This window comes from Oncorhynchus nerka, linkage group LG4 (genome assembly GCF_034236695.1).
Source record: "Oncorhynchus nerka isolate Pitt River linkage group LG4, Oner_Uvic_2.0, whole genome shotgun sequence".
Classification (NCBI taxonomy): Eukaryota; Metazoa; Chordata; class Actinopteri; order Salmoniformes; family Salmonidae; genus Oncorhynchus; species Oncorhynchus nerka.
In genome coordinates this window covers 411649-434957 of record NC_088399.1, presented here as the reverse complement: position 1 = coordinate 434957, position 23309 = coordinate 411649, and the positions used below count along the sequence as shown (strand labels likewise).

General features: G+C 43.2%; 1 protein-coding gene across 1 annotated transcript in view; it reads left to right on the top strand.

Annotated features, from left to right (window-relative positions):
- LOC135571358 (low-density lipoprotein receptor-related protein 2-like) overlaps positions 1 to 23309 on the top strand; it is a 121460-nt gene that overhangs the window by 79883 nt on the left and 18268 nt on the right. The window contains 10 exon segments of the mRNA XM_065017142.1: positions 407 to 593; positions 2082 to 2291; positions 2385 to 2568; positions 4254 to 4455; positions 4594 to 4758; positions 16846 to 17079; positions 17211 to 17511; positions 17514 to 17759; positions 17961 to 18083; positions 22684 to 22791. Of these exon segments, the coding sequence (XP_064873214.1) occupies positions 407 to 593; positions 2082 to 2291; positions 2385 to 2568; positions 4254 to 4455; positions 4594 to 4758; positions 16846 to 17079; positions 17211 to 17511; positions 17514 to 17759; positions 17961 to 18083; positions 22684 to 22791 (1960 nt within the window).

Sequence of the window (23309 nt, the reverse complement as noted above, 5' to 3'; positions counted from 1 at the left end):
GCTGGGCTTAAGTCAATGTAGAGCATCTTCCGTTTCCAGAAGATGTCAGTGATCTATTAAAGTTATTCCAACAGAGCTACAGGAATATTTTAGCTAGGTGTAATGCCTGTAGACTGCTGAATCTTTCACACCCGCAGCCCAACGATGACCCCCGCCATGCCCTAGCTACACACCCTAGACCATGCCACACAACACGCCTTAACCCTAGTCACATGCCCTAGACAATGCCACAAGCCCTAAGCCCCCATGGACCGGTGAGTTAAAACAAAACTCAACTTGTTGGCCTACAGAAGTGTGGCTGTGACATGTGGTCCTTCTGTCTCCTACAGAGGTGCATCTGTGCTGCAGGCTCCAGGCTAACTGTTTGTCCTGTGTGGCTGTGACATGTGCTCCTTCCCTCCTACAGAGGTGCATCTGTGCTGCAGGCTTCCGGCTCCAGGCTAACGGTTTGTCCTGTGTGGATGTTGACGAGTGTAATGAGGTCCTACTACCTGTCTGCAGCCACACCTGCCTTAACACCCGCGGCTCCTTCCTGTGTCGCTGTCACCATGGATATCTGCTGGAACCAAATGGTCACAGCTGCAAGACCCAAGGTACTCCAAACGTGTCTTTGCTTGAACGTAATTAAGACATTGTTTTAGTGAAATATTTACTTTTGTCTAAAGCCAAAAAAGAGAGGAAATGCAAAAGCTATTTTGACCTATGCAGAAACTAGGCTTTTCAGAATAAATGGCTTAACTACTGCTAGAGTACTGAAGCTTAATTCATCTACTATACCTCCACAACAGATGTACTCTCATTGGATGGGTTGATTAGGATTCAAACCTTTTCAAACAGCCTAATACATACTCTTAGAGTAAGTTTACCCCATTAATGTACCTGGTCATGTATACATATTTTTTCATGTTAGACATTCACTTAAACATTATGGGGAGGTTTTCCCAGACACAGATTAAGCCTAGTCTTGGACTAAAAAGCAAGATCAATGGAAAATATCCAGCCAATATAATTTCTAGTCCGGGACTCAGTGAAATCTGTCTGTGAAACCACTCCTTAACCCTACATTTAACCAAGACTAATAGATAAACTGATTCAGATGGGAAATGGACAAGAGTTGACAGCGCTTTAACATATTTTGAAGCAATACATGGTTAATATTCCTGTTCATTTTTATTTAACTAGGTATGTAAAACAAGTTATAAACTATGGAGTAATGGAATCTTATATGTTTGTTAGGGTTAGTTTATCGATAGCCTAGCATAGCATTATGCCTAGCTAGCAGCAAGCATCATGGTCACATCAGACAAGCAATCAAATTAAATTGTTTACCTTGGATGAGCTTCAGCTGTTTTCACTCACGAGACTCCCAGTTAGATAGCAAATGTTCCTTTTTTGTGAGGTTACAAGTTTATTAACTTTCAAAGCAGAATTACTTTTGTGTTCAACTATTGTATGATATACCATATTCTAGCTCTGTCTACTCATCCAATGTAAAAAATAAAATAAACAACCTTTTCAAATGTTGCTACATAAGACCGAATCAAGCCAGTTGGTCTCAAATGTTCAAATGCTTTTTACTCCTAAATGGGATTCTAAGGATATCAACTTTTAAAGCAGCATTACTTCCTGTTGTTTCCTCCAACTATGGTGTATGATATGCCATTTTGAAGCTCTGAGTGTACTTTTATCAAATGTAAAAACACCAATTCAAATTTTGGTACATAAGACTGAAAAAAAGATGGTGGGTCACAAATGGCATCTAGAGAATCCCTATGAGAGAATCCCTATGGGAGAATCCCTATGGGAGAATCCCTATGGGAGAATTCTAGTTTTCTATACATCCTTCCAGCAAGAAAACGAGCCAGCGGAAATGCAGTGCCATCTGAGTATTTAGGAAATTGAGTTCCCAACCAGTGTGCCAAATTTAATTATCTAACATGGAGAAATTAAGGGGAGAAATGCATTGCTGGCTCAACCTAATAGACGCAACTAATGTAGATTTGTCTAATTATAGTTTTGTCATTGTATTCAAAATGGTGTGTTTTGGCATGGTATATTGATGGTGTATTTTGTCTGTGTAGATGAGGCTCACCTGCTGGCGTCTGTTCAGAATGAGCTGCTGGTGTTGGGGTTGCATAGCTCCAGCCTTTCATTGCTCTCCACTAGTCAGACACCTGTTTTCTGTGTGGATTATGACTGGAGAGACCAGAGGGTATACTGGGTCAGTCTGGAGGAGGAGAGCATCAAGTGGACTTCCATCAACACCAAGGAAACAGGCACTCTGGTCAAAGGTTAGTACCCTAACCAAGGACAGGGTTAGTGCCAAGTAGTCTCAGCCCTACTGTCTACTAGATGTTTGCTAACAGAATGCTCTCTTTCTGTAGGTGTGAAGTCTAATTCTATAGCTGTGGACTGGGTTGGCAGGAACCTGTACTGGCTGGATGGGCTGGCCAGTCAGATTCTGGCTGTGAGGCTGGGCACATCTACAGTAAAGTCTCAGAACTACATAGTGGTTCTGGATGAGGATCTGGAACAGCCTCGCTCACTACTGCTGCTGCCACACAAAGGGTGGGTTCGGGTGTGAGGGCTGCTGCCACACAAAGGGTGGGTGGGTTCAAAGGGTGGGTTGTGAGGGCTGCTGCCACACAAAGGGTATACAAATGAATATACCTATCACTCTGTTTTTATAACACAACCCTGAAAAGTCCATTATCCCTCTGAAGAGTATGAATTAGGTTGAGAGGAGGTTTTGAGACTTAAAGCAACCTGTGTACAAATTGTTTGAAGCACAATAGACCGTCATAGCTGTATGCAGGAAAACCTTGATAGAGCATGGGTGGAATAGGCATTGTGGTGCTCATGTGAATTTAAATTTTTTGGAGGGGGGACTTCAGGTCCATGCCTTCTCTCGCATAGTTTTTTGTTTTCAATTTCCATGTTTACATCTGAAGGTGGTTATTCAACATATTATACAACAATACAAGTTAGGTAAAAGTAATCAATGAAAAATGGTAACAGAAATTATGTAGTTAGAATTTATTGAATATTAAAAGCTCATTTTCTAGAGGGAGGTGAAAAAACACTCATTTAAGCCAATATGGAACTGAACAATTTGTTTTCCTTGTGGTTCTCGCTCATGAGTCAGTGTTGATTTGCAAATTTTCCTCTAATGGGGTCATTGGCTTAGATATGATGGTAGGGTGATTTAAATATAACTGAGCTTCAAACAATGCTTATAGACAACTATAATTCAATCCAATTAAAACTAAAATGGGCATATGGAATTTATCACACAATTTCTATAACATCCACAAATCGAATAAAAATAATCATACAATGATTTAGCCCGTAAATCATGAAGAGTACAATCGGTCCGAATTGTGAAAATGAAACCACATCCCTATATATGAGTCTGTATAGTTCATATATTTTTTAAAAACATTTATCTCCCCAATTTCATGGTATCCAATTGGTGGTTAGTCTTGCTGCAACAGAGCTTGCACTTGAATCAGGTTCTCTAGCGGCACAGCTATCACTGCGATGCAATGCCTTAGACCCTTGCGCCACTCGGGAGACCCTAGGGTCTGTATAGTTTGACACTGACTCCAACTTAGGTTCCCAATGTGGTTGGTTTGTAAATGGTGTGGGGAAAATGTTTCATAATCAAAATGGCCTAATTCAGTCTGATAGATGTGCAGGTCCCTCTGGCGCTTCCACCTGTTTAGAAGTTCGCATGAAAGTCTGTCCTGTTTTTTAGAACCTCACTCTGCTTGGTTGAGCCTGAAGGAAGACGGGTTTTTAATTGTATTATGTTGGTTGTAAAAACACTCCTCCCCCTTACATGTTTAATTGCTCTAGCCAGTATTCAGAACTTCAATGTCCTCACAGGCAATTCATTTTGCAGCAGTCATAAAACATATCACATGTGAAAGGGCAGCTGCCACACAAAGGTGGGTGAGGGGACAGGGTGTTAAAATAAAGCTTCAGTAGAATATAATAAATCATAAACTCGTCTGAAGTTGTGGACTGTAGGATAGATTTTGGAAGACTGATAGCTGTAGACAACCCTGTTCCTGGAGTGCTGCAGCTACTGCAGGATTTTGTCCCAACTGAGCTAATTGATCAGTTTAGTAAATTCAACACACACTTGGTCTTCCAGGTTGGTTAAATGAGAAACTACAAGTTCCTTGGGCACTCCAGAACCAGGGTTGCCTACCCCCGATGTAGACTAATCGTTGTTCTTTCTCTCCCAGGTTGATGTATTGGTCAGAGGTTGGTAGCGATCCCCAGATTGAGCGGTCAGGGATGGATGGCTCTGAGAGGAAGGTGGTGTTGACTCGTGGTCTCAGCTGGCCAGTCAGTCTCTCTGTGGACACTCTCACTGACCGAATCTACTGGGCAGATGAAAAACTGCAGTGCATCGGCTCTGTATCCCTGGAAGGACACAATGTCAGGGTAACACTGCAGCTAACATGAATTATGGTTATACTCTTTACAGTAAACATGGAATGTCTAGATAATAACTTTACTGTAAGCATGGAATGTGACTGGTTAAGACTGTGTTCTTTTTGCTCTTATCTGTCTTCACAAAAGCTTCTGCAGCTGACTGAAATGCCCAGTCCATTCTCTGTAATGGTTTTCAATGACATGGTCTACTGGTCTGACACCAAGAGGAGAACTATTCAAGTATCCCACAAGAACACGGGCAAGAACCGCAAAGTTTTACTCAAAAGACCTGGACAGCCTTTTGGCATCAGGGTAAGGCTTTAGACGAGGACTGGGGTTAAGGGAATGGGTTCAACCTTATAAATCAAATCAAATGTCTTTATATATCCCTTGGTACATCAGCTGATATCTCAAAGTGCTGTACAGAAACCCAGCCTAAAACCCCAAACAGCAAGCAATGCAGGTGTAGAAGCACGGTGGCTAGGAAAAACTCCCTAGAAAGGCCAAAACCTAGGAAGAAACCTAGAGAGGAACCAGGCTATGTGGGGTGGCCAGTCCTCTTCTGGCTGTGCCAGGTGGAGATTATAACAGAACATGGCCAAGATGTTCAAATGTTCATAAATGATCAGCATGGTCGAATAATAATAATAATCATAATAATAATAATAATAATAATAATAATAATAATAATGCAGAACAGGTGAAACTGGAGCAGCAGCACGGCCAGGTGGACTGGGGACAGCAAGGAGTCATGTCAGGTAGTCCTGGGGCATGGTCCTAGGGCTCAGGTCCTCCGAGAGGAAGGAGAGAATTAGAGAACGCACACTTAGATTCACACAGGACACTGAATAGGACAGGAGAAGTACTCCAGATATAACAAACTGACCCTAGCCCCCCGACACATAAACTACTGCAGCATAAATACTGGAGGCTGAGACAGGAGGGGTCAGGAGACACTGTGGCCCCATCCGAGGACACCCCCGGACAGGGCCAAACAGGACGGATATAACCCCACCCACTTTGCCAAAGCACAGCCCCCACACCACTAGAGGGATATCTTCAACCACCAACTTACCATCCTGAGACAAGGCTGAGTATAGCCCACAAAGATCTCAGCCATGGCACAACCTAAGGGGGGGCGCCAACCCAGACAGGATGACCACATCAGTGAATCAACCCACTCAGGTGACGCACCCCTTCCAGGGACGGCATGAGACAGCCCCAGTAAGCCAGTGACTCAGCCCCTGTAATAGGGTTAGAGGCAGAGAATCCCAGTGGAAAGAGGAACTTTATAATCAGTGGTAGTGGTTATGTTGCCCTTCTCTCCCTCCGTCTTGAAGTGTCTCGCGGTCTTTCTCGCTCTTTCAATTCAATTTAAGGGCTTTATTGGCAAACATATGTAGATAATAAACAATATTGAAACAATACTAATTTACAGGGAACATGAATCACAAAAGCTCCAAGAAAAGTGACCTTTCAAGTGTCATATGTGCAAATAGTGTACAAAGGGGAAAATAAACCAACAGAAATACAAGTTGTATTTACAATGGTCTTTGTTCTTCACTGGTTGCCCTTTTTCTTGTGGCTTCTGTGATTGCCGGTATTTCACTATATATGTAGAGAGAGATAGTTGATCAAAATTGGATTTGTTTTCGAATTCTTTGTGGATCTGTGTAGTCTGAGGGAAATATGTGACACTAACCTGGTCATAGATTTGGCATCAGGTTAGGAAGTGCAGCTCAGTTTACACCTCGTTTTAGGTTAGGGTGTTCACATAGCCTGTCTTCTTTTGAGAGCAAGGTCTGCCTTCGGCGGCCTTTGTCAATCGTAAAGCTATGCTCACTGAGTCTGTACAAGATGTCCTTAATTTTGGGTCAGTCACAGTGGTCAGGTATTCTGCCACTGTGTACTCTCTGTTTTAAGGCTAAATAGCATTCTAGTTTGCTGTTTTTTGTCATTTCTTTCCAGTGTGTCAAGAATAATTTTTGTTTTCTCATGATTTGGTTGGGTCTCATTGTGTTGCTGTCCTAGGGCTATGTGAGGTCTGTTTGAACTAAGGCCCAGGACCAGCTTGCTTAGGCGACTCTTCTCCAGGTTCATCTCTCTGTAGGTGATGACTTTGTGGAAGGTTTGGGAATTGCTTCCTTTTTGGTTGTAGGTTATTTCCTGGATTTTGATAATTAGCGTTAACGACCTCATTCTGCTCTGAATGCATTATTTGGTGTTTTCTGCTGTACATAGAGGATATTTTTGCAGAAATCTGCATGCAGTTTCTCAATTTGGTATTGTCCCATTGTTGTGATTTTTTTGGGGGTTGGTGAGTCAATCACCACCTTCCGGAGACACCTGAAACCCCACCTCTTTAAGGAATACCTAGGATAGGATAAAGTAATCCCTCTCACCCCCCCCCCCCCCCCTAAAAGATTTAGATGCACTACTGTTCCACTGGATGTCATAAGGTGAATGCACCAATTTGTAAGTCGCTCTGGATAAGAGCGTCTGCTAAATGACTTAAATGTAAATGTAATGTGAGTGGACCCCCAGATTTCCACTATAAAGGGCAATGGGTTCTACAACTGATTCAAGTATTTTTTGCTAGATCCTAATTTGTTGAATGTAATGTTCCTTTTGATGGCAAAGGAGGCCCTTGTTGCCTTGTGTCTCAGATCGTTCACAGCTTTGTGTAAGTTACCTATAACGCTGATGTTTAGGCCGGAGATATGTATAGTTTTGTGTGTTTTAGGGCAACGGTGTTTTGATGTAATTTCTACTCGTGATCTGGGAATTGGACCTTCCTTTGAACACCATTATTTTTGTCTTACTAAGATTTACTGTCAGGGCCCAGATCTGACAGAATCTGTGCAGAAGATCTAGGTGCTGCTGTAGGCCCTCCTTGGTTGGGGATAGAAGCACCAGATCATCAGCAAACATTTGACTTCAGATTCTAGTAGGGTGAGGCAGAGTGTTGCAGACTGTTCTAGTGCCATCACCAATTTCTTGACATTATATAGAGTAGACATATAGAGTGCTGTGAAAATATTTGCCCCCTTCCTGAGTTTAATTTTTTGCACATTTCTCACACTTAAATGTTTCAGATCATCAAACAAATTTAAATATTACGCAAAGGTAACCCAAGTAAACACACAATGCAGTTTTTAACTTATAGCTGCAGGGGCAGTATTTGAGTAGCTTAGATGAAAGGTGCACAGAGGTGCCCATATTCAACGGCCTGCTCCTCAGTCATAGTTGCTAATATTAGCATATTATTAATATTGGATAGAAAACACTGAAGTTTCTAAAACTGTTTAAATTATGTCTGTGTATAACAGAACTCATATAGCAGGCAAAAACCTGAGAAATTCCACTTCATGTTTTTTTTCTGGGGGTGGCAGATTTTTGACCAAGCTCTCATTGAAATTACAGCGAGATATGGATGAGTTTTCACTTCCTACTCCTTCCACTAGATGTCAATAGAACTTTGTCCTACTAATGTGAAGGGGGGGGGGGTGTCAAATGAGAAAGGAAAGTTGACCATGCATTCAGTTGACCATGCGTTCACCGGGGAAGGACCTGCCTTCCACCGGTCATCTGAAGTCATTCTAATTCTCCGGTTGTAACGTTATTCAAGATATATGTAAAGAACATTATAAAGATTGTTTCAATACATCTTTTGAAATGTTTCTACTGACTGTTACGGAACTTTTGGACATTTCGTCACGTTATAGTGGACGCGCTTTGTGACTTTGGAATTGTTTACCAAACGCACTAACCAAAGTAGCTAATTGGACATAAATAACGGACATTTTCGAATAAATCAAGCATTTATTGTGGACCTGGGATTCCTAGGACTGCATTCTGGTGTTCATCAAAGGTCAGGAAACATTTTTCATGCATTTTCTGGTTTCTGTTGACTACAACATGACGGCTAATTAGTGTACTGTTCTGAGCTCCGTCTCAGATTATTGCATGGGTTGCTTTTTCCATACATAAAAAAAAATCTGACACAGCAGTTTCATTAAGGAGAGGTACATCTATAATTCCATGTGTATAACGTGTATGATCATCTGCATTTATGATGAGTATTTCTGTTGAAACGAAGTGGCTATGCAAAATCACATGTTTTTGGAACTAGTGAATATAATAAGCCAATGTAAACTCAGATTTGATATAAACTTTATCAAACAAAACATGCATGTATTGTTTAACATGAAGTTCTATGAGAGTCATCTGATGAAGATAATTCAAGGTTAGTGATTAATTTTATCTTTGTTTCTGCTTTTTGTGAAAGCTATATTTCGCTGGAAAATGGCTGTGCTTATTGTGGTTTGGTGGAGACCTAACATAATCTTTTGTAGTGCTTTTGCTGAAAAGCATATTTGAAATCGGACACTGGTGGGATTAACGAGAATAGCTTTAAAATGGGATGAGACATGTATGTTTTAGGAATTGTAATTATGAGATTTCTGTGGGTTGAATTTGGCGCCCTCTATTTTCACTGGTAGTTGTCATATCGATCCCGTTAGCGGGATTGCAGCCATAACAAGTTTTAAGTGATACTTTTATTTCTTAAGGGAAAAAGCTATCTGAACCTTCATGGCCCTATGTGAAAAAGTAATTGCTCCCTAAACCTAACCCTCAGCAGCAACAACTGCAATCAAGAGATTGCGATAACTGGCAATGAATCTTTCACATCACTGTGGAGGAATTTTGGCCCACTCTCCTTTGCATAATTGTTTTAATTCAGCCACATTGGAGGGTTTTAGAGCATGAACTTCCTTTTTAAGGTCACGCCACAGCATCTCAAGTGGACTCAAGTCCGGACTTTGACTACGCCACTCCAAAAACATATATTTTTTTAAGTCATTGAGGTGGACTTGGTGGTGTGTTTTGGATCGGTTTCCTGCTGCAGAACCAAAGTGCGCTTCAGCTTGAGGTCACGAACTGATGGCAGGACATTCTCCCTCACAATTTTTTGGGAGAGAGCAGAATTCATGGTTCCATCAATCACAGAAAGTCGTCCAGGTCCTAAAACAGCCCCAGACCATCACACTACCACCACCATATTTGACTGTTGCTATCATGTTCATTTTCTGAAATGCTGAGTTACTTTTACGCCAGATGTAATGGGACGCACACCTTCCAAAAAAGTTCAACTTTGTCCCGTCAGATCACAGAATATTTTCCCAAAAGTCTTGGGGATCATCAAGATGTTTTTTGCCAAAAGTGAGACGAGCCATTGTTCTTTTTGGTCAGCAGTGGTTTTCGCCTTGGAACTCTGCCAAGGATGTAATTTTTGCCCAGTCTCCTTCTTATGGTCATGAACACTGACCTTAACTGAGGCAAGTGAGTCCTGCAGTTCTTTAGATGTTGCGGTTTCTTTTGTGACCTCTGAGTTGTCGCTGCGCTCTTGATTTAATTTTGGTAGGCCGGCCACTCCAGGGAAGGTTCACCACTGTTCCAAATGTTCCGCATTTGTGGATTTTTGCTCTCACTGGTTTGCTGGAGTCTCAAAGTTTTAGAAATGGCTTTAACCCTTTCCAGACTGATAATGTCTATTACTTTGTTTCTCATCTGTTCCAGAATTTATTTTTATCGTGGCATATCTTGCTTTTTGAGGTCTGTTGGCCTACTTCACTTTGTCAGACAGGTTCTATTGAAATGATTTCTTGATTAAACATGTCTTGCAGTTATCAGGCCTGGGTGTGGCTAGTGAAATTGAACTCAGCTTTCCAAAAAATGTGATTAACCACATTAATTCATGATTTAACAAGGGGGGCATTACTTTTTCACAGGGCCATGAAGGTTTGGATACTTTGATTTATTAAAAAAGCTAAAGTATCACTTAACCTGCATTTTCTGTTTACTTGGGTTATCTTTGTGTAATATTAACATTTGTTTGATCTGAAATGTTTAAGTGTGACATATAATATAAAATATAAATCAGGAACGGGGAACTGCTGTGAAAGTATTTGTGTGTATGTATACATATATAAACTTCAACTGCGCATATATATTAATATATATTATGTGTGTATGTGTGGTTGAAGTTTACATGCACCTTAGCCAAATACATGTCAAATAAGTTTTTCACTATTCCAGACATGGAATCCTAGTAAAAAGTCCTTGTCTTAGGTCAGTTAGGATCACCACTTTATTTAAAGAATGTGAAATGTCAGAATGATAGAGTGATTTATTTCAGCTTTTATTTCTTTCATCACATTCCCAGTGGGTTAGAAGTTTACATACTCAATTAGTATTTGGTAGCATTGCCTTTAAATTATTTAACTTCAGTCAAACATTTTGGGTAGCCTTCCACAAGATTCTCCCAATAATTTGGATGAATTTTGGCCCATTGCTCCTGACAGAGCTGGTGTAACGAAGTCAGGTTTGTAGGCCTCCTTGCTCGCACACGCTTTTTCAGTTCTACAGTTCTTGAATTGCACCAGTCCCTCCTGAACATGATGCTGCCACCCCTGTGCTTCACGGTTGGGATGGTGTTCTTTGGCTTGCAAACCTCTCCCATTTTCCTCCAAACATAACGATGGTCATTATGGCCAAACAGTTCTATTTTTGTTTCATCAGACGAGGACATTTCCCCAAAAAGTACGCTTTTTGTCTCCATGTGCAGCTGCAAACCGAATCTGGCTTTTTTGGAGGTTTTGGAGCAGTGGCTTCTTTGCTGAGCGGCCTTAAAGGTTTTGTCGATATATATGTACTTCTGTACCTGTTTCCTCCAGCATCTTAAAGGTCCTTTGCTGTTATGGGATTGGTTTGCACTTTTCGCACCAAAGTACGTTCATCTCTAGGATAGAACACGTCTCCTCCCTGAGCGGTATGAGGCTGCGTGGTCCTATGGTCTTTATACTTGCATACTATTGTTTGTACAGATGAACGTGGTAGCTTCAGGCATTTTGAAATTGCTCCCAAGGTTGAACTAGACTTGTGGAGGTCTATACATTTTTTTCTGAGATCTTAGGATGTCTGCTTGACATGTTTTAGATTTGATAGGGAAGCTAAATATACTGTTTAGGTTTTCTACTGTTTCACTTTCACTACTAGTGAACCTTTTTGTCCAGGAAATTGTCTAGAAGAGATTGAATTTGTTGCCTAATTTTGTAGTCTCCTTCCATCTATAGCATTTCTTATTATTCAGCTCCTTTGGCTTTGATGCCTCACGATTGAGCAAAGTAGTGTGATTTTGCTGTGATCTGATATGGTTGTCAGTGGACTGACTGAATACTCTGGGTTGAGGTCAGTGATAAAGTAGTATACAGTACTACTGCCAAGAGATGAGCTATAGGTGTACCTAACGTAGGAGTCCACACGAAGCCTACCATTGACTTTGTACATATAGAGCTGCAGGAGTTGTGACCCATTTATGTTCTCGTAGTTGTGCCTAGGGGGGAATTGCTGTCACCTCCAGGTAGGTGTTTGTCTTCTGTGTGCTGAGGCTGTCAGATTCTTGTCCAGTTCTGGCATTTAGGTGGCCACAAACTAGTACATGTCCCTGGGCCTATAAATTATTGATTTTCTCCTCCAGGAAGGAGAAGCTGTCTTCATTAAATTATGGGTATTCTAGTGGGGGGATGGATATACACTGCTCAAAAAAACAAAGGGAACACTTAAACAACACAATGTAACTCCAAGTCAATCACACATCTGTGAAATAAAGCTGTCCACTTAGGAAGCAACACTGATTGACTATACATTTTCACATGCTGTTGTGCAAATGGAATAGACAACAGGTGGAAATTATAGGCATTTAGCAAGACACCCCCAATAAAGGAGTGGTTCTGCAGGTGGGGACCACTTCTCAGTTCCTATGCTTCCTGGCTGATGTTTTGGTCACTTTTGAAAGCTGATGGTGCTTTCACTCTAGTGGTAGCATAAGACTGAGTCTACAACCCACAAGTGGCTCAGGTAGTGCAGCTCATCCAGGATGGCACATCAATGCGAGATGTGGCAAGAAGGTTTGCTGTGTCTGTCAGCGTAGTGTCAGAGCATGGAGGCGCTACCAGGAGACAGGCCAGTACATCAGGAGACGTGGAGGAGGCCGTAGGAGGGCAATAACCCAGCAGCAGGACCGCTACCTCCACCTTTGTGCAAGGAGGAGCAGGAGGAGCACTGCCAGAGCCCTTCAAAATGACCTCCAGCAGGCCACATATGTGCATGTGTCTGCTCAAATGGTCAGAAACAGACTCCATGAGGGTGGTATGAGGGTCCGACGTCCACAGGTGGGGGTTGGCTTACAGCCCAACACCGTGCAGGACGTTTGGCATTTGCCAGAGAACACCAAGATTGGCAAATTCGCCACTGACGCCCTGTGCTCTTCACAGAAGAAAGCAGGTTCACACTGAGCACATGTGACAGACGTGACAGTCTGGAGACGCCGTGGAGAACATTCTGCTGCCTGCAACATCCTCCAGCATGACCGGTTTGGCGGTGGGTCAATCATGGTGTGGGGTGGTATTTCTTTGGGGGGGCCGCACAGCCCTCCATGTGCTCGCCAGAGGTAGCCTGACTGCCATTAGGTACCGAGATGAGATCCTCAGACCCCTTGTGAGATCATATGCTGGTGCGGTTGGCCCTGCGTTCCTCCTAACGTAAGACAATGCTAGACCTCATGTGGCTGGAGTGTGTCAGCAGTTCCTGCAAGAGGAAGGCATTGATGCTATGGACTGGCCCGCCCGTTCCCCAGACCTGAATCCAATTGAGCACATCTAGGACATGTCTCGCTCCATCCACCAACGCCACGTTGCACCACAGACTGTTCAGGAGTTGGTGGATGCTTTAGTCCAGGTCTGGGAGGAGATCCCTCAGGAGACCATCCGCCACTTCATCAGGAGCATGCCTGGGCGTTGTAGGGAGGTCATACAGTCATGTGGAGGCCACACACACTACTGAGCCTCATTTTGACTAGTTTTAAGGACATTACATCAAAGTTGGATCAGCCTGTAGTGTGGTTATCCACTTTAATTTTGAGTGTGACTCCAAATCCAGACCTCCATGGGTTGATAAATTTGATTTCCATTGAATATTTGTGATTTTGTTGTCAGCACATTCAACTATGTAAAGAAAAAAGTATTTAATAAGAATATTTCATTCATTCAGATCTAGGATGTGTTAGTTTAGTGTTCCCTTTATTTTTTTGAGCAGCGTAGGTAGCACACAGGAGGACATTTTTGTCGGCTGAGATCATTTCCTTTTACTTCTAGCTAAATGGCATATGTTCCTGTTTTGATTAATTTAATAGATTGAGTTAGGTCCGCTCTCTACCAAAATAGCATACCCCCTTAGTCCCTTCCCTGATTCACAGCTGGAAGTTTGGATGGGACTACCAGCTTTCTACCCTAGAGGGCAACCAGTGGGTCCATCTCCTCTATACATGTTTCTTTGGTGGATAACAATGTCTATTTCTGATTTATTTTGGTAAAGTCCAGGTTCCTGCTCTTTAGGCCAAAGGTAGATGACCTCAGGCCTTGGATATTATAGGATGACATAGTTGAGGCTTTGTGTCCCATAAAGATTCAAGATGGCGTAGCAGTGCAGACGTGGTTTGTCATTATCTCCTGTGTATTTGTCTGTCTTTGTATACATTTCAATTTCTTTTCAATCTTATCCATTTTTTAAATTAAATATACCTTCCGGCAACCCGCCTCACCCAATTTGATACGGATCTGCTATTTTTAGACATTTTAGCCAGAACCTCCATCAGCAGCTAGCCATCAAAGTTAACCAGCTAATTAGCTACTAGTGTCGTGGAAAATCTTGCAAGAACTTGTGAAATCAAATAGGCTTTTAATACAAAGTATAGCAAGCCGGAGTGGTCTGCGGAACACACCGCTTCCCAGAGGCCCGGCTCCTGTATTTATACACATAGCATATGGGTCCAACCCATATGCAAATAAGCATACTTCCCCTAATTCTTCTGCCTACCTTTATCTTTATCTTTAGTTCAGGCTTCCTGCTTGTTCACGCCCAATAATGCCCATATCTGCTTTTCGTCAGATTATAATGGTGGCAAGACCCTTGCTTTGTCCTAAAAATACTATACATTCCTCTATTCTATAGGCCTATGCTTTGGCCCTGCACTTAGCTTAATGTGTTCTTTAGTGTGTGTGTTCTTATCTAGGATCAGCAGACTGTGTCTGTCTTTAGTGTGTCCAGTTGTCCTAGGTGCCCATGTGTCGCCTTCTCTTCGTGTGGTCTGTTTTTAATGTTCAGCTGTCCTATACTCTCATGGCCTTACTCTGGCCTCCTGTCCTAGACAATGCATTGTACCAGAATGGCAAATGCACTCGAAGTGTATCTTTCTCTTGTGTTACAGTATTATGTTCCTCCCTATATGTACATCTTTCTCCCACACTAGCTATTTAGTCATTGTCAGCCACTGCTAGCAGCCTTTAACTTCGGCATAGACTCCAGCTGCTTTTAGCCTGGATAATACTTGCCAGCATCGGACTGTTTTCTCCACTGCAACACCGGATACCGGCAGTAAGCCCTGGACCATTACTCCTGATCATCACAGCTAGCTAGCTGCCACCGAGTGACCCAGCTCCGAAGCTAGCTATGATCCAGGCCCACCTCCCGGCCCGCTCAGTGATCACATCGGCTACACAGCTGATGCCTCCCGGACTCTTCCCCAACACGGCTAGAATTCCACTACTCCACCGGGTCCTTGCCGTAAGCTCTGGACTTCGGCATTGGACTATCGCTGCTAGCTAACGCCCCTGTCCCGAAGCTAGCACCAGTTAGCCGCGTGCCAGGCGCATCTCCTGGCTAGCAAATGAAATTACTACAACCACAATGTCTCTTTCGCCAACTGGCCTTGACCCTTTTGTCGATACGAAGCTCTGCCATTCCACCACGACTGGTCTGCCGACTGGTCTGCCGACTGGTCTGCCGACTGGTCTAACACCATCCGCTGTGCCCCCAACCGGCCTTTGCATGACATTCGAGCAGTTGCTTCTACATGCCCCGGCCTGTTTACTTCAAACGCATGTCTCCCACTTGCTAGATAGTAACAACTACCCAGCAGCTTCCTTGTTTCATCTATTGCTTTTCACTGGACCCTATGATCACTTGGCTACATAGCTGATGCCTGCTGAACTGTTCACTAATCACGGTACTCCATTTTTTTTTCTGTTGGCCACAGCCTCGGATCAGGCCCTGTGTGTAGTTAACTGACCCTCTCTGCCCAATCATCACCATTTTACCTGTTGTCTTGGCTGATTAGCTGTTGTCTTAGCTAGCTCTCCCAATCAACACCTGTGATTGCTTTATGCCTTGCTTTGTCTCTCTCAAATCTCAATATGCCTTGTATGTTTAGGAAAGTTATCATTTTTAGTTTACTGTCGACTTCCTAGTCCCACTGTACATGACTTAGATACCTCCTTTGTCCCACCTCCCACACATAACTAGTATGTCCAGAGATGCAAGCTCTTATCACAAAATGCCTGGGTTTACCTCTACTGTACCCGCACCTCACCATACCCCTGTCTGTACATTATGCCCTGAATCTATTCTGCCACACCCAGAAATTCTCAGTTTATTCTCTGTCCCCAACACACTTGACGACCAATTTTGCTAGCCTTTAGCTGTACCCTCAACCTACTCATCCTCGGGTGATGTGGAGGTAAACCAAGACCCTGCGTGTCCCCAGGAACAAATTTGTTGACTTCTGTAACTGAAAAAGCCTTGGTTTCATGCATATTAATATAAGAAGCCTCCTCTCTAAGTTTGTTTTACTCACTGTTTTAGCACACTCTGCCAACCCTGAATTCCTTGCCATGTCTGAATCCTGGTGTAGGAAGGCCACCAAAAATGGAGGTTTCCATCCCCAACTACATTTTCCTTCAAGATAGAACTGCCAAAGGGGGAGTAGTTGCAGTCTACTGCAGAGAGCTTGCAAAGTTCTGTCATACTTTCCAGGTCTATGCCTAAACAATTTGAGGGTAGCCTAGTGGTTAGAGCGTTGGACTAGTAACCGAAAGGTTGCAAGTTCAAATCCCCGAGCTGACAAGGTACAAATCTGTCGTTCTGCCCCTGAACAGGCAGTTAACCCACTGTTCCTAGGCCGTCATTGAAAATAAGAATTTGTTCTTAACTGACTTGCCTAGTAAAATAAAGGTAAAAAAAAAAAAAAAAAAAAATTGTAATTATTTTGCCTCGATGGCTTATTTATGGCCTTACCTCATCTTCTACACTCTTCTAAATTTGCACTGAACATTTTTCTATTGTGTTATTGACTATGTTTGTAACTGTTAGATTTTTTTCACACTTTGGTCTCAACTGGCTTACATGGTTAAATAAAGGTGTACAAAAAAGAATGAAGTTGCTTATGTTCCCATGTTTATAATGGTCAGTAAAAAGGATCTCTCGCTCTCGTGCTGTCTGTAGATTATGCACCCCATCCGGCAGACCAACGTGTCCAGCCCCTGTGAGAAGCTCCAGTGTTCCCACATCTGTCTCTTGGCTCCAGGACTGTCGACAGGCCCCAGAGCTGGGTCTACGGGACCCAAAGCTGTGTGTAGATGTGCAGCAGGGCTTCTCCTGGCTGGGGACGGCCTCACCTGCTCCACCCTTGTAGACACCACCTTCCTCTTGCTCCTCTCTCCTACTGCAGTTACACAGGTATGTGACTGCAACTGCAGTCAGTCATGTAGGACAGTATAGTGATTTTACCTAAACCTGACACTTGGTCAGATAGCCTCCACCTATAGACGACTCTAGATTAATGTGTCTGCTTGTATCTTTCTGTTCAGATATACCTTAGCACCATCCATAATGGTGTGGGGTTGAAGCGGTTGCCTGAGCACCATATATGGTCTCTGCCGTGGGTGCACCAGGCCTCGTGGATGGATTTGGCTGTACAGGAGAGGAATTTATACCTGGCTGATGCTGCCCAGGGCTCAGTCGATCTCCTGAAACTGAGTAGCTCAGGCCTGACACCAGACAGCAGAGTCCTGAATCTCCAGGATGATACAGTGATGGCTCTGGCTGTGGACTGGGTCACACTTAACTTGTACTGGAGCAGCAGGAAGCAGCCTGACCTACATGTCACCACCACCAGGGGCAGCACACTGCACCTCTACTCCAACTAGGTCTTCAGGGAACCACCTCCATCGCCCTGCACCCCCCCTCAGGACGCCTGTGCTTCACGGCCTTGGGCCAGGTGAATGTGAGGAGCCTGCCGCAGGTGGCCTGTGCCTTCATGGATGGACGTAGTCAGAAGCTGCTCTGGAGGAAGGCTGTTATGCCAACCTCCCTTCTGTTCTCCAACAAGGGCACTCTGCTGTATTGGGCTGACATAGGTGAGACTGTAACCTGTACTAGGCTGTTTTGGGTGAGATTATAATCTCTACTGGGCCGACATCAGGAGATATTATAACCTGTACTAACTGGGCGGACCTAGATTATTATGTCACTTTACAAGCAATGTGGAATACCTCCATTGGGATGAATTGATTTCCCCAGGCCTGCTGTCCTCAGTGAAAACATGTCCCTTGTTGCAGGTGCTGGAGTAATCGACTCCATTCTTCTGGATGGTTCTGGATATAAACAGTTTAAAGCAGATCCCGGCCTCATGTCCTTCACACTGGCTGAGAACGTCCTCCTGTGGAGCAGCCTGGGTAAAGGTATGGTACACCTCACACCCCTAAACCCTAGATCAAACACAGTTCTACGCCTCACTAATCCACACCTTATACAGCTCTACGCCTCACTAATCCACACTAAGCCACACCTTAATCCACACCTTATACAGCTCTACACCTCACTAATCCACACCTTATACAGCTCTACACCTCACTAATCCACACCGCACACCCATAAACCCTTGATCAAACACAGTTCTACGCCTCACTAATCCACACCGTACACCCCCCTAGATCAAACACAGCTCTATCGCCGCGACGGAAAAAAAAATACCTCACTTATTCTTTGGAAGAGGGGGATAGTGTCTGAAACCATTAGTTGCGTCTGGTTGGATAGCCTCTGCCGCTCTGTCAATGCGGTGCTGATGAAGCACTCATGCAGTGTGCCAGAGCACTTCTTCCACTGTCGGGAGGAATGCTAATTTATATTAATATATTAATACATGTTAATTGATGCAAATAAAGGTTGCTTCTCTACCAACCACCACGGAAGTGCAATCATGGTCTCATATTCGCAGATGTAGGAAAGATCGCTGTTATGCTTGAATTCCGCCCAAAACCAACGAGGAAGTCTGAGCGGTTGTATGAATCCAATCGGTACATCAAGCAAAGTGCTTAAACTTGCCAGGTCACTCTTAATTTCGATTCAATACGACTCGCCATAAGTGTGGCGTCTGAACTGTGCGTAACATCCCCGGCACCATTAGCTCTAACCTTGACAATGGTACAATCCAACACCCCTAACCATAACCTTGAAAACAGTACAGCCTCTCACACCTCACCCTACATTCCACACCTCACACCCTTAACTTCTTGCGTCGAGCCATCCTGGATCCGGGATAATGACTACAGCCTCAAGTCCATTACCATAACGCAACGTTAACGATACATGAAAATCGCTAATGAAATGAAATTAATCTGCTAGCTCTCAAGCTTAGCCTTTTGTTAACACTGTCATCTCAGATTTTCAAAATATGCTTCTCAACCATAGCAAAACAAGCATTTGTGTAACAGTATTGATAGCTAGCGTAGCATTTAGCGTTAGCATTCAGCAGGCAACGTTTTCACAAAAACAAGAAAAGCATTCAAATAAAATAATTTACCTTTGAAGAACTTCGGATGTTTTCAATGAGGAGACTCTCTCAGTTAGATAGCAAATGTTCAGTTTGTCCAAAAAGATTCTTTGTATAGGAGAAATCGCTTCGTTTGGTACATCACGTTTGGGTACCAAAAAAACCTGAAAATTCAATCATCAAACGCCAAACTTTTTCCAAATTAACTCCATAATATCGACTGAAACATGGCAAACGTTGTTTAGAATCATTTTCACATATCTCTTCGATGATATATCGTTCATGGAAGTGTGCTTTCTCTGAATCCCATGGGAAAATGCCTGCAGCTGAAGATTACGCACCAATTTCGACAAAGGACACCGGGCGGACACCTGGTAAATGTAGTCTCTTATGGTCAATCTTTCAATGACATGCCTACAAATAAGTCACAATGCTGCAGACACCTTGGGGAAACGACAGAAAGGGCAGGCTCATTCCTGGCGCATTCACAGCCATATAAGGAGACAATGGAAAACAGAGCCTCAAACATTCTGCTCATTTCCTGTTTGAAGTTTCATCTTGGTTTCGCCTGTAGCATCAGTTCTGTGGCACTCACGGATAATATCTTTGCAGTTTTGGAAACATCAGTGTTTTCTTTCCAAAGCTGTCAATTCTATGCATAGTCGAGCATCTTTTTGTGACAAAATATTGCGCTTAAAACGGGAACGTTTTTTTATCCAATGAAATAGCGCCCCCATAGGTTCAAGAGGTTAACCCCTGAACAGTACAGCCCCACCCCTAGCCCAAACCGCTGAAAAACACAGCCCCACCCTTCATTTGGAATTCCGTGAGTGAGTTTGGAAGAGGTGAAGGAAATGTCTATCAACAATGACAAGCCACCTGGATCTGACAACTTGGATGGAAAATAACTGAGGATAATGGCAGACTATATTGCCACTCATATTTGCCATATCTTCAATTTAAGCCTACTAGAGAGTGTGTGCCCGGAGGGAAGCTAAAGTCATTCCGCTACCTAAGAATAGTAAAAGCCCCTTTTACTGGCCCAAGTCAGCCTCTACCCAAACCTTTGTAAACTTTGGGAAAGAATGTTTGACCAGTAAACAAATTGACAAGACTTTCAGCATGCTTATAGGGAAGGATGTTCAACAAGCACAGCACTTACACAAATGACTGATTGACTGATAGAAATTGGTGGGGCTGTTTTGTTAGACTTCAGTGCGGCTTTTGACATTATTGATCAGTCTGTTGCTGGAAAAATGTAGTGACAAGGAAAAGTGTGAAGCCTGTGAAATTCCCAAGATTTCTGCATAAATTGATCTGATATTCATCTAAATCACAACAATAGACAAATATAGTGTGCTTAAACTAACACAAATAATTGTATTTTTCTTGTCTATATTGGAATACGTCATTTAAACATTGTGTAGGTCGGAAAAAGTATGTCAGCTAACCTGGAGTCATATCAATGAGACAAGATTGGAGGTGTGGTTAGAGCTGCCTTGCCCAATAAAAAACGGTCGCAAAATTTGAGTTTGCTATTCACAGGAGGCATTACCTGATGTGAACCATGCCTCGAACAAAATAAATCTCAAGATCTAAGATTACGAATTGTAGACTTTCATAAAGCTGGAAAGGGTTACAAAAGTACATCTAAAAGGCTTGATGTTCATCAGTCCACGGTAAGACAAATTGTCTATAAATGGAGAAAGTTTAACACTGTTGCTACTCGCCGTAGTAGTGGCCGTCCTGCAAGGATGACTGCAAGAGCACAGCACAGAATGCTCAATGAGGTTAAGAAGAATCCTAGTGTCAGCTGAAGACTTACAGAAATCTCTGGAACATGTTAACATCTCTATTGACGAGACTACGATATGTAAAGAAAAAATACACAAGAATGGTGTTCATGGGAGGACACCACGGAGGAAGCAACTGCTGTCCCAAAAAATATTGCTGCATGTCTGAATTTTGAAAAAGTGCACCTGGATGTTCCACAGCGCTACTGGAAAAATATTCTGTGGACACATTAAACTAAAGTTGAGTTTGGAAGGAACAGTGTGAAAAAAAAGGCACAGCACACCATCAACCTGATCCCAACTGTAAAGTTTGGTGGAGGGAGCATCATGATTTGGGGCTGCTTAGCTGCCTCAGAGCCTTGGCAACTTGCTATCATCGATGGAAAAATTAATTTCCAAGTTTATCAAGACTTTTTGCAGGAGAATTTAAGGCGATCTGTCCGCCAATTGAAGCATAACAAGTTGGGTGATGCAACAGGACAAAAACCAAAACACATTTGTAAATCAAAGGCCCAGTCAGTCCTGACCTCAACCTGATTGAGATGCTGTGGCATGACCTCATTAGAGCAGTTCACTCCAGACATCCCAAGAATATTGCTGAACTGAAACCGTTTTGTAAAGGGGAATGGTCCAAAATACCTCCTGACCGTTGTGCAGGTCTGATCTGCAACTACAGAACATTTTTGAGGTTATTGCTGCCAAAGGAGGGTCAACCAGTTATTATATCCAAGGGGTCACATTCTTTTTCCACGCTGCAATGTGAACGTTTTCATTGTTCAATAAAAACCAACATATATAATTGTTTGTTTTAGCATATTGTGTTGACCTAGATGAAGTTCAGATCAAATTGTATGCCAAATTTATGCAGAAATCCAGGTATTTCAAGAGTTTACATTTTCTTGTCACTTATGCCCTGTTATATTGTGGATAAAGAGTTACCTTTCTAACAGAACAGAGGGTGTTATTTAATGGAAGCCTCCAAGATAATTCAGGTAGAATCAAGAATTCCCCAGGGCAGCGGTCTAGGCAGCTTACTTTTTCAATCTATACTAACGACTTGCCACTGGCTTTGTGTAAATAAATCTGCCCATAATAAAGTGTTGCTCTGCTGCCTTAACAGCACTGTCAACAAGGCAGGTCCTACAGGCCCGTGTTTTGTCACACCTGGACTACTGTTCAGTCGTGTGGTCAGGTCACACAAATGGGGCCGTAAGAAAATGACATTTGGCTCAGAACAGTATGGCTGGCCCTTGGATGTACACAGAGCTAACATTAATAATCTGCATGTAAATCTAACCTGGCTCGGAGGAGAGATTGACTTGATCACTAATTGTTTCTGTGAGCGGTATTGACATACTGAATGCACCGAACTGTCTGTTTGAACTACTGGCACACAGCTCAAACACCCATGCATAACTCACAAGACATGCCACAAGTGGTCTCTTCACAATCTCCAAGTCCAGAACAGACTATGGGAGGCATACAGCACTACATGGAACTCTATTCCACATCAGGTAACTGATGCAAGCAGTAGAATCAGATAAAAAATAATAGATAATTCACCTTATGGAACAGCGGTGACTGAAGCAAACTGCATACATGGTACACTGGCTGCATGTCATTAGTAAAGATTAAAACAAGTAAAGGGCCTAGACAGCTACACTGGGGAATGCCTGATTTCTAATAACACATTCTGGCTCTGCCTCTCTGTTGTAGATGTGACTAGAATCTGGTTCAGTGATGGATTTCAGCCCAAGCAGCTGTGGTTTGAGGTCAATACCAATGTAGTGGCACTGAGGGTTTACAGCAAAACCAGTCAGAAAGGTGAGTGTCCACCACGGCCCAGTGAATGTGTTCACTGTTAGGTGACGTTATAATGCTGTCACTCTGCAGTCGGTGATGGTATAACGGTGTCACTGTGCAGTTAGGTAACGGTGTCACTGTGCAGTTAGGTGGCGGTATAACGGTGTCACTGTGCAGTTAGGCGGTATAACGGTGGCGTGTCACTGTGCAGTTAACGGTGTCACTGTGCAGTTAGGTGGCGGTATAACGGTGTCACTGTGCAGTTAGGAGACGGTATAACGGTGTCACTGTGCAGTTAGGTGGCGGTATAACGGTGTCACTGCAGTTCACTGTGCAGTTAGGAGACGGTATAACGGTGTCACTGCAGTTGCAGTTAGGGGGAGATGGTATAATGGTGTCACTGTGCAGTTAGGTGGCGGTATAACGGTGTCACTGTGCAGTTAGGAGACGGTATAACGGTGTCACTGTGCAGTTAGGTATAACGGTGTCACTGTGCAGTTAGGAGGTATAACGGTGTCACTGCAGTTGCAGTTAGGGAG